Below are 15,275 nucleotides of genomic sequence, written 5' to 3'. Positions count from 1 at the left end.
CTCTTTGTATTTAGCCTTGTATTATCACTGTTACCCTTGCTGTAATACTGTTCATTTTCTACAGTTGGACAAATAAAGGATTTCTGTATTTGCAAACAGAGCGTGTCATTGACCTGATCTTCCCTGTACCTCAAATAACCCACCCTAACCCTATTTTCAGAGCGAGCCTCACCAGTTACACACTGACATTAAATCGCCCTTGCTGGCTCTGTGAGACGGGCGGCATTAGCAGATATACATTTTGATTGACACATCATTTCCTTCCCAGTCCACCTTGGACAGCCTTATGTTTGATGGGTTTATAAGATAAGGGACAGTGCATTTCCTCCTATATTGAGAGGCAGGATGAGGAGACAGAGTGACAGCGAGCGGAGAAGTGAGGGTAAGACGGGAAAAAGGAGCTCGAGGAACTTTCAAAGAGCGTCGGAGGAAGCTCAGAGTCGTGTCTCTGCTCGTCTGAAGAGCAGCGGCTTTGAAGAGCAAACCGAGGAAAGGGGAGGGGGTGTTCCTCTTATCTTTCCATACGACGGCTGTTAGTGAGGTCTCGACGGGCGCGGGTGTCGCCCATTAATGAAGCCTCTACGTACGCGCGTGTGTGTGTGTCTGTCGGTGTGTGTAAAGATTGATGGTTTTCAGGCTTCGAGACATATTTCAACCCTATAAAGTCACTCCCAAATCTATAATAAAAATCTGAATAAGGACAAATTGCAGAAGATAAAATATAAATAAATAGGATATCTGATTTGCATCACCTCTTCTTTTTGTTTTACTTTGTTTCCAAGTCATATGTTAGTTCAATTTAAACTTAATTTCTCAATCATCAACCATTGTCAATTGTAGCATCTTTACTCAAAAAAAGTCTCATTAAAATATGAGCTGCTTGATCAGCACTTATGGCGCATTTCCACTACACGGTCGGCCTCGGCCACACTCGGTACGGCTCGGTACGGCTCGGTACGGCTTGGCCGCGTTGGGCCTTAACAGGGCCGACTCACTTCATGCTGCGCTTCCATTACAGTTTAGGAACTGGGGTAGTTACTATAGTAACGCAGTGTAGGCGGAGCCGTGACGTCATCTTCAATGAGAAATCCAGAAACACAACACAGCCGTTAGCTGTGAGCACTCAGAGCTCACAGCTCCTTATATATGTTCAGAAACTCGACAAAAGTTAAACAAGTACACACCACAGACTGCCTGTGTCATGGTGAATACAGTCGCTGCTTTATTTATGTCTGTATAGGCCGTTGTTGTGAGTGTGGACGGTCGGGGCATATACTGCGTTAGCTTAGCCAATCTCCATCTAGAAAAACACGAATTTTAAAAGGTTTTTCGCCTGCCGTCTGTCTGCAGACTTGACAAAGCATTAATTCATGGTTTTTACTAACCGGTATCAGTATGTTGTTACTTCGGCATCATTTTGAAACGTGTATTACAATTAAATCACGGTCAAATATGTCCATCTTGTTGTAGTTCTAGCCCTCTTGCCAGCGCTCCTCTCTCTAGTTTAGCATACTCAGCCCGACTCAGCCCTGTTTGTTGGCCCCGATAGAACCACAATTTTCTAGGGCCAGAAAAGAGGGGAAAAAGTGGCCCCGCGCCGTGCCGCGCCGGAACGAGGCCTAGTGGAAGCACAACCAAAAAAGGGGACGGCACGACACGGCACGCTTAAAGCGAGCTACGCGCTGCAATGGAAATGCGCCATAATGGTAAAGCTTGTCCATGTAAAGGAGCCAACATTGATTTGATCTTAATGCACACTTCCCTTTCTTTGTGATATTAAGACAAAGCAGAGGCCTGACAAACAAAGCCCTTTCAACGAGCCCCACACAAAGGATAGACGGGAAAATGTGTCTGCTAGCTTCCATACAGATGCAATGCTTAGCTATCTTTAGCCCAGCATGAGTGAGTCAGGGATGGAGAGTGAGGACAGGAAGTGATGCGAGGAGCTGCAGGGAGTGTAAACACAAAGAAACACACAGCGGCGAGCAACACGGAGCCTGAAGAGCCTGCAGACCGTCTGCTAACGAGAGTATCGACATCCTCTCTCATCGAAGGAATAAAGAAACAACATCTATAATTCAGCAGCAGTTTTCATTTTCAAACACAGCAGGGTTTGAGCTTCTGGGAGATTAATCAGGTTGAACTGAATGTTGCTGTTCGGAATGCTATTCTGAACATTATATTTCATTCTCTATTGATCCACAAACTGCAGAGTGGCCCAAATACAAACGAATGACACATGATAATAAAAACAAATGTTTGTAGTTTTGGCGAAAGCAATTCCTTCGTTTCGGGAAAACAGTGACAGCTCTTCAACGGCAGATACAGGTATAACTACTTGCATCTACAATATCCATCCATTTGGATCACACAGTTCCGACATAAACCAATAAAATAAAATGAACTAAATTAGTTTTGAATGCACAGTATAATAATCCTCAGCAAATCCAAGTTGTTTCAAATAAATAAGAACTAGGCTTAGGTATTTAAAATGAATAAAGCCTATATGTCTGACTTGTTTTTAAAACTCTAACCACATTTTCTTTGTTGACCTTTTTTTATTTCCCTGGTTAATGTATTTGTTAACAAAGCCTCTTTTGTCTTTACCAGGTTTATGTATATATACAATATCAAAAATGATGATAATCCACATTACCTAATGTTCCTGGGGGGCAGGGCATCTTGACCCCCGTGCCCTGCTTGGTTCTGGGCCAGGAGACATCCATCATCACCAGGGGGTTGCAGTACTCCACCCTGATGTTGGGGAGCTTGGAAGAAGGTGGCCCCCTGCTGTGCTCCTCCTCAGGGAGCAGACCCCCCACCAGCGTGTGCACGGGGGCCGACGCTGTGGAGGTGGTGCGGGGCCACGGGACCAGCGCTGCGGGGGTGGTGGAGGAAGGCTTCTTGGAGGTGGTGGTCCTGGATGTGGTCCTGGTAGAAGTGGCCATTCGAGGGGTGCTGCTCGTCATCATGGTGGTGGTGTCCATGTAAACCACCACAGAAGAGGAGGATTCTGGGAAAATGAGGAACAAATGCAGAGTTGTCATTTTAAGGGAAGAGTTTAAACAGGATGAATTGGAGCTGGCAGGCGTGACTTTGCATTGGCGTGCATGGTGTCGAGTTAGGACACACACACACACACACACACACACACACACACACACACACACACACACACACACACACACACACACACACACACAACACACACACACACACACACACACACACACACACACACACACACACACACACACACACACACACACACACACACACACACACACACACACACACACACACACACACACACACACACACACACACACACACACACACACACACACACACACACACACACACACACACACACACACACACACACACACACACACACACACACACACACACACACACACACACACACACACACACACACAATCACTGTGCTCCTGCAGCACTGATTGTAAAAATAGGTTCCACAAAATTAATTTAGCAACAGGTTTTTTATGATTGTGTGGAGTTGGTTACACCACACAGGGTCAGAGGTCCTTCTTCATCATATATCTACAACGTATAAAGCAGCCAAGGTTTTTATTTTTATATCTGCTTTTTAAGAGATGAAGCTCCGGTTTTTTCAAGGTTGAAGCACAGTGTTTCCACAACACATTTTGTATTTAAGGATGGCGGCCATATTTTCTGCCAAGAGAATGATCAATGTTAATGTTGCATTTGGTTGTGCAACTAGAAGGACAGTAACTGATCTAAGACTCTTAAATCCTATGACATATCTGTGACCTTTGTATATATTTGTATATATTCAATTATATTTTATTTAGCTGAGACTTTTATCCAAAGCAACTTACAATAAATGCAATAATAAACCAGGAAGATACAAATTAAGAACATCAAAAAACATGCTAAAATATTAGCTTTTAAATGCACTAAAACACAAGCACACAAACAAGTGCAATGTGTATTTTTGGTTTAATGGCCAAGTTGCAGTGATATTGCATAACTATACTTTTTAGATATAGTATATCGTTCTATTGGTAATATGCTCATATTTTACGTTTATGTTTATTAATGTACAATGCTTTCTTCACATGCTGCTGTAACAAAACACATTCCAAATGTGATATCAATATTGTATATCTCATGTATTCTATCTTTATTCAGTAGCATTGCTCTGTTACTCATTGACCATTTGCATACTGTTTTCAGAAATATGTTTCAATCATGATGTAAATGTTCAAAGAAACTCTAAAGATAAATCAGCGTGTTGTTTAAGCAGTTTGAGCAATAAAAGACATAATTTCCTTTCTGTAGCATCCATATGGTTTCAACAATAAGACTTCAAGCTCATGCTCCTGTGGGGATTGTCCACAGTACTGAATGTACAGTATGTACTGTAAGTCGCTTTGGATAAAAGCGTCTAACAAATGACATGAACACAAACAATCTGAAGAACGACTCCCCAACTGTGAACACGAAATGTTGCCCCGTCCTTAACAAAGGTCTCTGTTCTCCCAGTGACTTTCTGGTTACAGTGTGTGGTTTAGAAGAATGGAGACCCTTTGAACAAGTCCTCATGAGAGAGCACTTTCTCACACAGACATAACCAGGGTCTTTGCAGAAATGCAATTTGGTGAAGGCGGGAGGGAGGTGGGGCTCCACTTAATGCAGAGATACAATCAAAATGACAGAAGTGACAAATGTTCCCAATCTCTGTATGAAAGGGGAGCACAACAAAATGTAATGAGGGTCCATTCTGGGTTGGCAGGTGTAATGGACATCATAGAGATAACACACGTCACCGCTGAAATCCACAATTGTCTCCATACGGTGGATCAGGGAGCAGTGGAATAAGACGGCATAAATTAGTGGCAGACGCCTCCAGGCTGTAATGACACACACCGGGACATATCAGCAGTCAGTGCTTTCAGCTGAACAGCATTCAGAGACAGCAGCGCTGATTGAAGACGCTGCTGCAACAGTCTCAGGCTGATGGAGTATTTGTTTTCTCTAACTAAAGAGTGTGTTGTGTTTTAAAGATCCACAGGTATCTACAGCACTCCTGTGGAGGAACTCCATCAGTAAGCTGGAACAAGAACAACAACCTCATTGAATTAAATGTGAGTTCAACGTTAGGAGCCTTATTTAATAGCAACCGACTAAAACAATCTCTCACAGGCAGAAAGAGATGCAAGTGCATGAATAAGCTATACGAAACCACAGTCACACGCTCATTTTGAGTATCTACAAGACACATTTAATTACAGGAAACAAAACTAAACATCTTATTAGTCATAGTCTGAATGTTACACACTAATATTGTCTTTATTTAACGTCTTCTAAATGATGTGTGCATCTTTATGATATTGTAGTTGCTATGAGTTACAGTAAATGCAAGTTACATGAAAGTAAATACTTTTGCTGCTACATTTCCCAGGAAGTGACCTTACATTTTAGGTGGAAAACTTTATAAATAAGCTTTTGCATGTGTGTGAGTGGATGCAAGTCTATGAATAAGCTGCAGAAAAGCACAATCACATGCTCACACATCATCCAACACAAACTGACACTATCACACATCAACAGGCATTTACAAAAATCACATGCATGCTCAAATAGCTATTTAGCATTTCCTCCGCCTCAGACACATCACCATTTACATCCCATAACCGCCGTCAGACATCATCAATATGCAGCATCATGAAAACAGGAGGGAGACATATCTTCAAGGACAGCAGAATGTTTATTTCATTATTCATGGGAGAACTAACTCAGGCATCTGCATTAGAGAAGTCATGGAGATATGTTACACAAAGGTAGAGGCATCAATTTAAGTCTAATTGAAATTCTCCAGTGGTGCATATCATGAAAGGAGACCATTAGAGGACCTCGTGGAAATCTGATGCGAGGAATTGAGCGCTCATATTGAGGTCAGGAAGGGTCAGCGTGCACAGGCGCAGATAAGCTAGCTGCTGAAAAGGTGTGCAGACGGACTGTTAGGATAAGGAGGTATTGTAGTGGTCAGGACTCTGCTGAGAGTGTGTTTAGCTGTGAGAAAATGCAGACTTAAGGAAAGAATAAATACAACTCCAGAGTTTATATTTAAAGCATCGCAGCATGCATTAGCTGAAGACATTTAAAGTGAGACTGTGTGACATTTCAAAGATGAGATAGCACAATATTCCTGAAGATGAACGTTTGTTTTGAAAGATACATAATATGCTGTTTCTTCTCTTAAATGTTACTCTGAGACAAATATCCATCTTACAATGAGATAAATGCAGTAGTTATCATATCGCCTTCTTCAACGCTGGGTTATATGACAGTAAAAGGAAATAAGGCTTAAAGAAATCTGCTTTCCAGCGTGAGGGTAATTCAAAGTCAGTAGGAACCATGTCTGGAATTTAATTCCATACTTCCAGATGATCCCGTTGAGCCCACTGTTGAATTATTTTTCTGCACGCCGCATGTTAAATACGGCTGCAAAGACACGCACAAGAGATAGAGACCGGGAGTGGAAAGGAAGAAAGTGTCCTTGAGCAAACTTGTATATCTTTTCCATGAGATGAGCACAAAAAAAAGAAAAAAGAAGCAGCAGCAGCGGCAGACAGCAGCCACGGTCTGCAGGCACTATCGCCTCGGAGACAACACAAGGACATTTTGTTTTGCCAGTTCTGCAAAGGGAGGAAGAGACAGAAAAGCTCAGACGAGGTGAACAAAACATCGCTTCACTCCGAGGGGAGTGACCTCACAGACTTCAGTGTGGGGAGCATTTCTGGTTTCAGTTTGAAGATATCAACAAGAAAACGGTAGGCTAGGATGAAGACACATGACTAAATACTACCTCTTTGCAGTCGTTTTGGGATTATGAATCAATAAAATGGCCTCAAACATTAAGTATCTTCTGCATGTTTAAGATTCAATGCATTCTCTAAATCACTACAAAGTAGATTGAAAACAAACTACTTGCCATCAGATATTCATGATTATTGAGCTAAGGGGCTTCAATGTCCCCACACTTAGACAGGGACCTCTTCCTTCATAAAGACAGGAACAAATGTGCTCTCATTGAAGCACCAGTTCTACCTATCATTCACGTTTCTATTGCACTAAATCCCCTCACCAAAGCACGTGTCTGTTTCCCCCACACACCGAGCTTTGAGCTTCATTTCAAAGCATTAATTTCTTACTAATTAGCCCCTCTCTGTATCCCGGGGCTCGTGGCTTTCACAATTAGATAAGCCCGCTCCTCTTCGCTCCAGGTACTACAAAAAAAACTGCTCTGCTATGAAATGAAACCGGTTTACGTGACTTCCCGCACTGAGAGAGGGCTCTGGCTCTGAGGAACTTCTGCAGACTGCAGATCAAAAGAGGAGCAAAGGGCTCTGGGTAAAAAATAAACGAGCGTCAGACGGTAAAGTGACTCCTCCAACCTTGTGCTGAACCCAATTACTTCCTAATTTTACTATATGAACCTCTATGCATGGTTACATCCTCAGCAGGCACTTTCAGACTGCAGAAATATGGGACAGTCTCAGTGTGATGTCACCTATTAACTTCCTGTTTAAAGCTGCTGAATGGGATTCAAAGGCTGCTGGGACATGTACTTTAAAATGGAGCGAACTTTAAGCCTAAATCCATGACTGTGGATAATAGTGGGTCTCGCAGAAATAAATTAATGCCATATTCTCGTTTCATTTTTAGCTGAAGGTGCTGCTTCCACTTTGTAACTCAGTCTTCTTCTCTTAAAGTTACTTCTGATGCCTTTTTCGGTATTCATAAAAAAGTAGGTTATCTTCAAATTATAGCTGATAAATACAGTTAGTAACACATTTGAAATTCAATTGAAAACATGTGTCCTAATGTGACCCAACAGGACACAAGCAGAGATAACCGGAACAAATTATTAATATTTGTATTAAAGGTTTGTTAATCATCAGTCATGAGCTAACACACAATTTATGATGTTAAACATTTAATCAAATGTACTCTAATGTTTTTTCTAAATGTGATAGCTAACAGACCAACCCTGCTAACTGGAGAGTCCTTCATTAAATTGTTTATACATTTGTATCTATTTATTATAATCTCAGAAAGTATGTGATTCATACCTCTCCCATTTTAGCAATGTTTTAAATGACAATTGAATATGTGTTATTACCAATTTCAGACTTATATTATTTTTTTTTTAATAATTTTAAGACCTATTAAGCATCCATGTGAACTAACACAGAAAGACGATGTATCTCTGTCTATTTTTAAACCATCTTCCAGAGTCAGTCCCCGCTTCATTATGATGTATTTCACTAAGCTCCCGAGCTTAATTCCCAAATGTTTATGTCATACGATCCTACCAAACGCGACACGTGTCTGAGGAGAACGGTTGGCAAATGAAATGATAAAAGTCCTGTCATTTAATGGAGCACACAAATCCATCAGGAGTGTAACTGGGATGTGTGGTGTGTGGTGGGGGGTGCGGTAAATTATGCAGCCAGACATCCGGTAATGCTTCGATATCATCTGACATGATGAGAGGCCGTCATGGATGGGAGCCATGCATTGTTTGGCAATTAATTTCTCATTCCTGAGCTCTCTTCCAGGGACTTGAGAGGGCATCGATGGAGGTCACACCGCGCTGGGAGCAGAGAGGCCCTGCGCTGATATATATGCACACAAAGACGCTCACACTCTCAGTGTTGGAGTTAAATGACAGACTAAAGACTGCAGACACTACAGAGAGGTAGTGCAGGATGAACTCACATGTGCACACAAACACTGCGTCTTCATCACTGTGGAAATCTGTCATCAATTTACTCATATATTATTACTAAAGTGCACACATATCGGTCACAAAAATTCATATTTAGCAACATATTTTCCTAGCTAAGAGAATGTTGGATTCCTTTTGTATTCTAAGAGCCAAAGCTCCAGTCTCCATCTTCTGACAAGGCCAAACATCGTCAAACGTTTTGGCGGGGGCAAGAGGTCCTCAACGGCCTCTCCAAAAAAAAAAAACCTCAAGAAGGGCTTTTCAAAATACTGTCAACCAAACGGGCCAAAAAGGAATATCTGTGACTCTGGTGATAATGAGAGTTGAAGATGCTGCAGAGGCCTCCAATCACATTTACTTCACTGATTGGCCAAAATGAATCACTTTGAGCTGGTGTGTCACCAAGCCTGTTAAATATTATGTGGCACATTTGGCACTCTGGAGGAAATTGGCAGACATCTACATAGTTTGGAAGAGTATATCCTGTAAAGTAGAGCTCTAGTTACACACATTTTGAGTTTGATATTACTGAAGTGCCAAATCCTGCTCACAGTACACACTGCACAGAAATAGGCTACATAAGAATGTTTTTTAGGTAGAAAACTTTGAAAATGGCACAAAAAGATACCAATGCAGCCCGTCCTAATAATCCCCATTCAACCACAACTTTCTACATGAGATAAGGGTCTTTGATAAGTACATTTTTTCCCATTTCTGCACATGTCAGGGAGATGGATAGTGTGTTGGCCTTAATGGAGGGATTGCCTGCCACCCCTCTCACTACACAGCTGATCTGTGTATGATTTCTGGATCAAGGTGGAGCTCGTGATGGATGTCCCGCCAGCAGCAGGGACACCAGACAAAATCATGTGACGTGTAATGATGTATCACACAGAACATGCCTCATGCTGAACCATGAGACAGGGGCTTCCTTCAAAATCAAAATACCAAGTACGGTTACCAGGATCACTAGGATTATTTTTGAAAATATTTTACAAATGTTTCTAGGGAGCAGGAAGATTTAAAGGGGCTCTGAAGCAGCAACAAAGTGCTCCCTGATTCCATGCTGAAAAAATGTAAAGCTGCATTACTAACAGAGCCCTATTGTGTTGCAGCATTAAAGGGCTTGTGTGTGTGCGTGTGTGTGTGTGTGTGTGTGTGTGTGTGTGTGTGTGTGTGTGTGTGTGTGTGTGTGTGTGTGTGTTAGAAAAATCTTTCTCAACTATAATCCTAAACATAACACTTTCCCTGGAAGAAAATTGCCCTCCGCAGGAAGTGCAGGAGGCATGTGATAGTGTGTATCCTGCAAATAAGCATGTAGCCTACATTTTTAAAGCTCTACATCAAATGGGCGTCATGCAGCATGCAGAATCATGTTATTGTGAAAAGTAGCATTTAGTTTGAATTGCTAAGAGACATTAATTAAAGCTTCATAATCAAGACATGAAAATGTTGAATGAGGAAACCTGCAGGGTGTCTCTTGAATATATACAATAATAAAAACACATACACTCGAAGGCCACAGGGTGAAGCCCCCAGAGGACATCAGTGTGGCTTTAAGAGCTCTGAGTCACACTCAGATTATCTCCAGCAGACTCTGCCAGCATGCATTTACTACTTAGACACTCTTAATCAATTTAGCATGTGTCAGGCTCTTCCAAAGAGAGCCAAGACGGGCCTGAGCCTCCCAAACATCGGCTGTTTGGGCATGGAGGTCGGGGGGGCACGTCGGCAGGGCTGGCACGGCGCCCCCGACAGATGGCAACATGTGGCAACATTATAGGGCCGACAGACGGGGAATGAATCTATGACACCAACTGTGAGCCAATCACGAGCCAACAAAAGAATCACTGTGTCACTGAAATGTGAGAGGATGGGAACAACTCATACCGAGGCAACAACAACAGCACAAATAGATTGCTGTACTATTCTTCGGGATAAAGAAACTGCATCTTAGCTTACACATGATGTATGGATGTTATTTCTCTGCAGCAGCAGGTGTGTGAGACTCAGGGTCATTTTCTCTGTGCAGGCGGCTCAGAGGTAATTCTGCCAAAGCCGAGGCCAGGAGCAATGTCTCCAGGCGAAACAATACTGCATGTCTGAGTCGCTGCACACACCCTCCGCTTATATGATTTAAATCCAGTTAGCATATATTGGCACAGAGAGATACAACAATCTCAAACAAAGGCTCACACAGAAGCATCATCACACAGAACATAATATTATTGGTGACCCGTGACACTGCACAGAGACAAAGGCTTCAGAGAATGTATGTTTTGCTGAGCATTGACATGTTTTCAGTAACAAGCTCTCATTATGTGCTGGTTTTGATGGAGCAGTTTTTGTTCAAGGCTAATTTTCTAGAAATTATACTCCTCGCTATCTTGACTCTGACTTTGTGCAACTTTTCAAATCAGAGGTGTTTGCTCTGCCTCTGCAGTTTGTCCTTGGTGGAGGAGGTGAGAAATCTCTAAAAGGCGAATATTAAGAACTAGGTCAGAGTGAGTTCAGAGACAATGAATCTGCACAACTGGCTGAAGATCTGCAACCTCCAGCGAGGCCACGGTGGCCACTGAAAATGAGTTTGCAACATTTCGATTTCCTGAACGCACTGTGTATTTCTTGTCAACTCGCTATTCAAGTATTGTGTGCCGTTTCCTTCTTTTATGTTTTCAAAAACTATCATAGAGAAATGTTCCAGTCGTCCTTGCATATTCCACATTGAATGTGATCATGAACAGTGGAGTTTTTTTGCCTGCTAATAAAAAAAAATCCTGCACTTATTGTATTACCAATTCAGTGAATTCTGATGATCAATGTAGTTGTCATGGAAGCACTTTTAGGGATAGATCATCTGTCCTTGAAAACAGCCTGTTGATGAAAATAAACGTACTGCCTGTTGAAGATAATTCAGCAAAGAGTGGGGAATATTGCAAATGCAGACAAATATGCTGTTTTTAGTGCACTGCATTTGAATGTTTTCATATTGTTTTGTTATTGTAGTGAGGTAAAGCACCAGTTCATATCTTGTTTTTTTGTGCAATCCCACATATGATCGGCCTGTGCCAGCCTCCTGCCCTGCAGCAGGTGTTGTGGTTGGGAACATGGCAGCAGGCCCAGGCTGCAGCCAGGACATTTCTCTCTGCTTCATATATACCATGCTGCACTGATACAGCAGGTCATGCATGCTTGTGGAGGTGGAAATGAGCTCGTGTTGGAGCGATCAGAGTGCCACCTTTCTGAGTTCGTTAACAGGCACATTGATCCAATTTAGTTTGCTGAGAAGGAAAGTTCTACATTGCATTTGAACTCTGAGCACACTTCATGTTTCCTATTTATATTCTTAACTTAACCCAATGTAAACTAGTACACATATTTAGTTTATTGGTGTATCTTCCAAACATTTGTGGCTCTTTCACAGTCATTGTTTTTATTACTGCAGCTTTCCTCGTCAAATGTAGTTTGTCCATGTCTCCATATAAATTGTTCAGACATTATCACTCAGCAGCACATACAGACTAATGTGTGTGTTGTGAAGTGCTTACACTGATGCTGAATTAACTGATATTGTGCTAAAGCTATCATACAATCTCACAATCAGGCTCATTGTGAGATAATTGTGTGAAAATATGCACAGAGAAAAACACTGCCTTTACCCGGAATACAGCCTGTTTCTGTATTTAGGAAATGCAATTATTTACAGTCTATTCAATCAGTCTTTCATTTCTTCCCAGCCTGTTTATTTGACATTTGTATTTGGTATTAGACTCTATACATCTTCTTAATGCAGCGTTTAACTATCTATATTCATACAGCAGCCTCTTTAGAGGGCACTCTGTTCTGCAACCAACACAGTGAACACACAACTCAACATCTGCTGCTGGGAATCTGAATTATGCCTGTGCATGTGTGTGTGTGTGTGTGTGTGTGTGTACACTCACGTGCGTGTGATTGACTGTTAAAAATGATGGGGAATCATTTAAAGCTGAAAGCATATAACAACAGCATTTCACTCTCCTTAACGACAACAAATTATATTACTGGTAGCATCAAAAGCAAACAGAGTGAGCGTGGTTACTGAATGAAAGAATATATGACGAGGTGTGTTGAAGCAGGACTCGGTGTATGAAACAGATTTGGACTCGAGTAGGAGCCAGTGGAGAAAAAATAATTAATCTGGCAGGCTGCAGGTAGAGAAAGCTCCAGAGAAAGCAGAGGTAGGGACTTCACACTCAAACAACTTGTGACATTTTTGACTGGAGCTGTTGATGAGATAGCGCAAAGAATTACCATGGTGTGTCAAAACAGGTTTTTTTCCCCCTGTTTCATGCTTCACAACAAGCAGCAATTTATAAAAAGAACAATGGAGGGGAGAAATTACACTTTTCAAAAGGGTTTTTGGAAGTCTGATGTGTGCAGTCACTTGTTTCTCTGCAGAAGGAATAGCTAGAGAGAGGCAAAGCATATGCGTGAGACACGAAATGTGAAATAATTACAGTGTTAAACCTCCAATGTGTCAAGACTTCTAGATCATTTAGTCAGCTTTATGTGTGTGAATTACACATGTTTTCTTATATCATTAAATGAGAATTAATAAAGCTGATCATATGAATGCTAACTACAATTGTATTCTAATAATTTATATACATTTACTTTAATGTTGGCAATTAACTTATACACATTAGCCCACATTGTGTTGAGGTGCTTCATTAGTTAAATGTATTTCAATGTTTTTCTTGAAAATACTCAAATTATTAATAGAAAACAAGACTTTAAGTTTAACAGCTTGCAATGCCAAGCTGTTCTTTGCATCCAACAATAGAAAAGTGAGTCAGAACGAACAACAAGTAGAAGATATTGGAGATTTTTCTAAGAGCCTTTCAAGTACTTTGTCTAAAAATTGGTCTTAGTGTGTGGCAAGATGAAATAAGTCATTTTCTGCCAAAAAAAATAATGTTAGGATCTTGAACTTGCAAGGCAAAATGTATGGCATCTAGAAATACATAACCTTCATAACATAAATATGTGGTTATGTTGCTCCCCCTTTGCCCATGGAACCAATGAATTTCCTCTGACCGGAAAACGTCTTCAAAACAGATTACATAAAGAAAAAAAGAAATGAGGTGTTCTTACCAAGCCTGTTGTCCAGCGCTCCAAAGTCCAGAGAGTATTTGACCACATGGTAGTTGTTCCAGACGTACAGCAGGTTGTCTCTGGGATTGTAATCCACGGCTGCGATGTACTGGTAGGAGTTGGGGAAGGGGATGTCCAGGAAGCCGTCTTTGCTCAGCTCCGTGTTGTAGATGTAGTCGATCTTGTTTCCTGTGGCCTCGTTGTCGTCATCCTCGTACACGGACTTCACCACGTAGAGGATCCCACAGATCATGAAGGCGTTGGAGGCTGAGCGCTTATCGTAGGCCGTGTCCCAGGTGCCCTCCACGCGTAACGTGTAGGGGTTCAGCTGGCTGATGACGATGCGCCCGTTGTTCTGCTCGGTGGCGTAAATCACCCAGAGGCCGTTCTCATCCACAGCCAGGTCAATGTCCGACTTCCCCCCCCAGCGGTAGGGAGAGGTGTCGTGGTAGTTGGCGCTGGCGATGATGGCCTCGCCGCTCTTGATTCGAGTCCGCAGGTCAAACTTGACGATGTTGCGTGTGCGCTCCTTGTTGAAGAAAAGCGCCCCGTCGTACACGACAAAGCCGGTCCCGTCCACGCGGTGCGGCAGCTTGTAGGTGGTGGTCGGCCTCCCGGCGACGAAGTCCTCTTTGGAGGAGTACTCGGTCAGCGTGTCGGTGCGGTACGGGGTCCAGGGCATGTAGTAGATCTTATCGGAGGCCTGCAGCGGGTCTTTGCACCATGCTCCAGACTGGTGGTCCGACTCAAAGAGGTGCTCGCTCTGGTACACCCTGCGCAGAAGCCCTGGGCACAGGAAGACTGAGGAGCCAAAAGAGGGGAAAGACAAGTACAGAGTTACATTGGCAGGTATTAAACCTCTAGGAGGTAAACCTGCAGCTTAATCTTCCACACTGTGAGATATTAAGTCAGCAAGGTTGGGATTAAATGCAGTACATATTAATAGATTAGTTTTACAAAGCATGTACATTTAAATTAACAACTATTCCAAAAAAGCACAATTTATATTATTTTTATATATGTCTCAATGCCTCAAAATGCTCATCTGGTTTCAGTTACTTATTGCAGTTTAAACGTTCTGTATACAACACTTCTAGTTCATTTACGCTGAGCCTAAAGGCAATTACTTCACAATGCCATTGAAAAAACAGAGTTGTAATGAAGGGAGAACAGATGAAGTGAGGGTTATTTCATTTACATTAATGTAAAGCAGAAACAAGACAGAAAATGATGTTGAAACACATTAAGAAATCGTTCACCAAGTTGATGAAACGTGTGCAGCGTTAATTCAAAGCACTTTAAAAATGAAACGCTGCAAAAACTAAACGCTGCAGGAAGCTCAAAACACAACGGA

The 15,275-nt window shown here is 42.0% G+C and overlaps 1 protein-coding gene across 1 annotated transcript in view; it reads right to left on the bottom strand.

Moving 5' to 3' along the window:
* LOC117487960 (adhesion G protein-coupled receptor L3-like) overlaps positions 1–15,275 on the bottom strand; it is a 181,785-nt gene that overhangs the window by 53,359 nt on the left and 113,151 nt on the right. The window contains 2 exon segments of the mRNA XM_034136751.1: positions 2,657–3,013; positions 13,922–14,722. Of these exon segments, the coding sequence (XP_033992642.1) occupies positions 2,657–3,013; positions 13,922–14,722 (1,158 nt within the window).

Source organism: Trematomus bernacchii, unplaced genomic scaffold (genome assembly GCF_902827165.1).
Source record: "Trematomus bernacchii unplaced genomic scaffold, fTreBer1.1, whole genome shotgun sequence".
NCBI classification, from domain to species: Eukaryota; Metazoa; Chordata; class Actinopteri; order Perciformes; family Nototheniidae; genus Trematomus; species Trematomus bernacchii.
The sequence above is the reverse complement of the archived record's forward strand: the minus strand, read 5'-3'. Positions and strand labels throughout refer to the sequence as shown.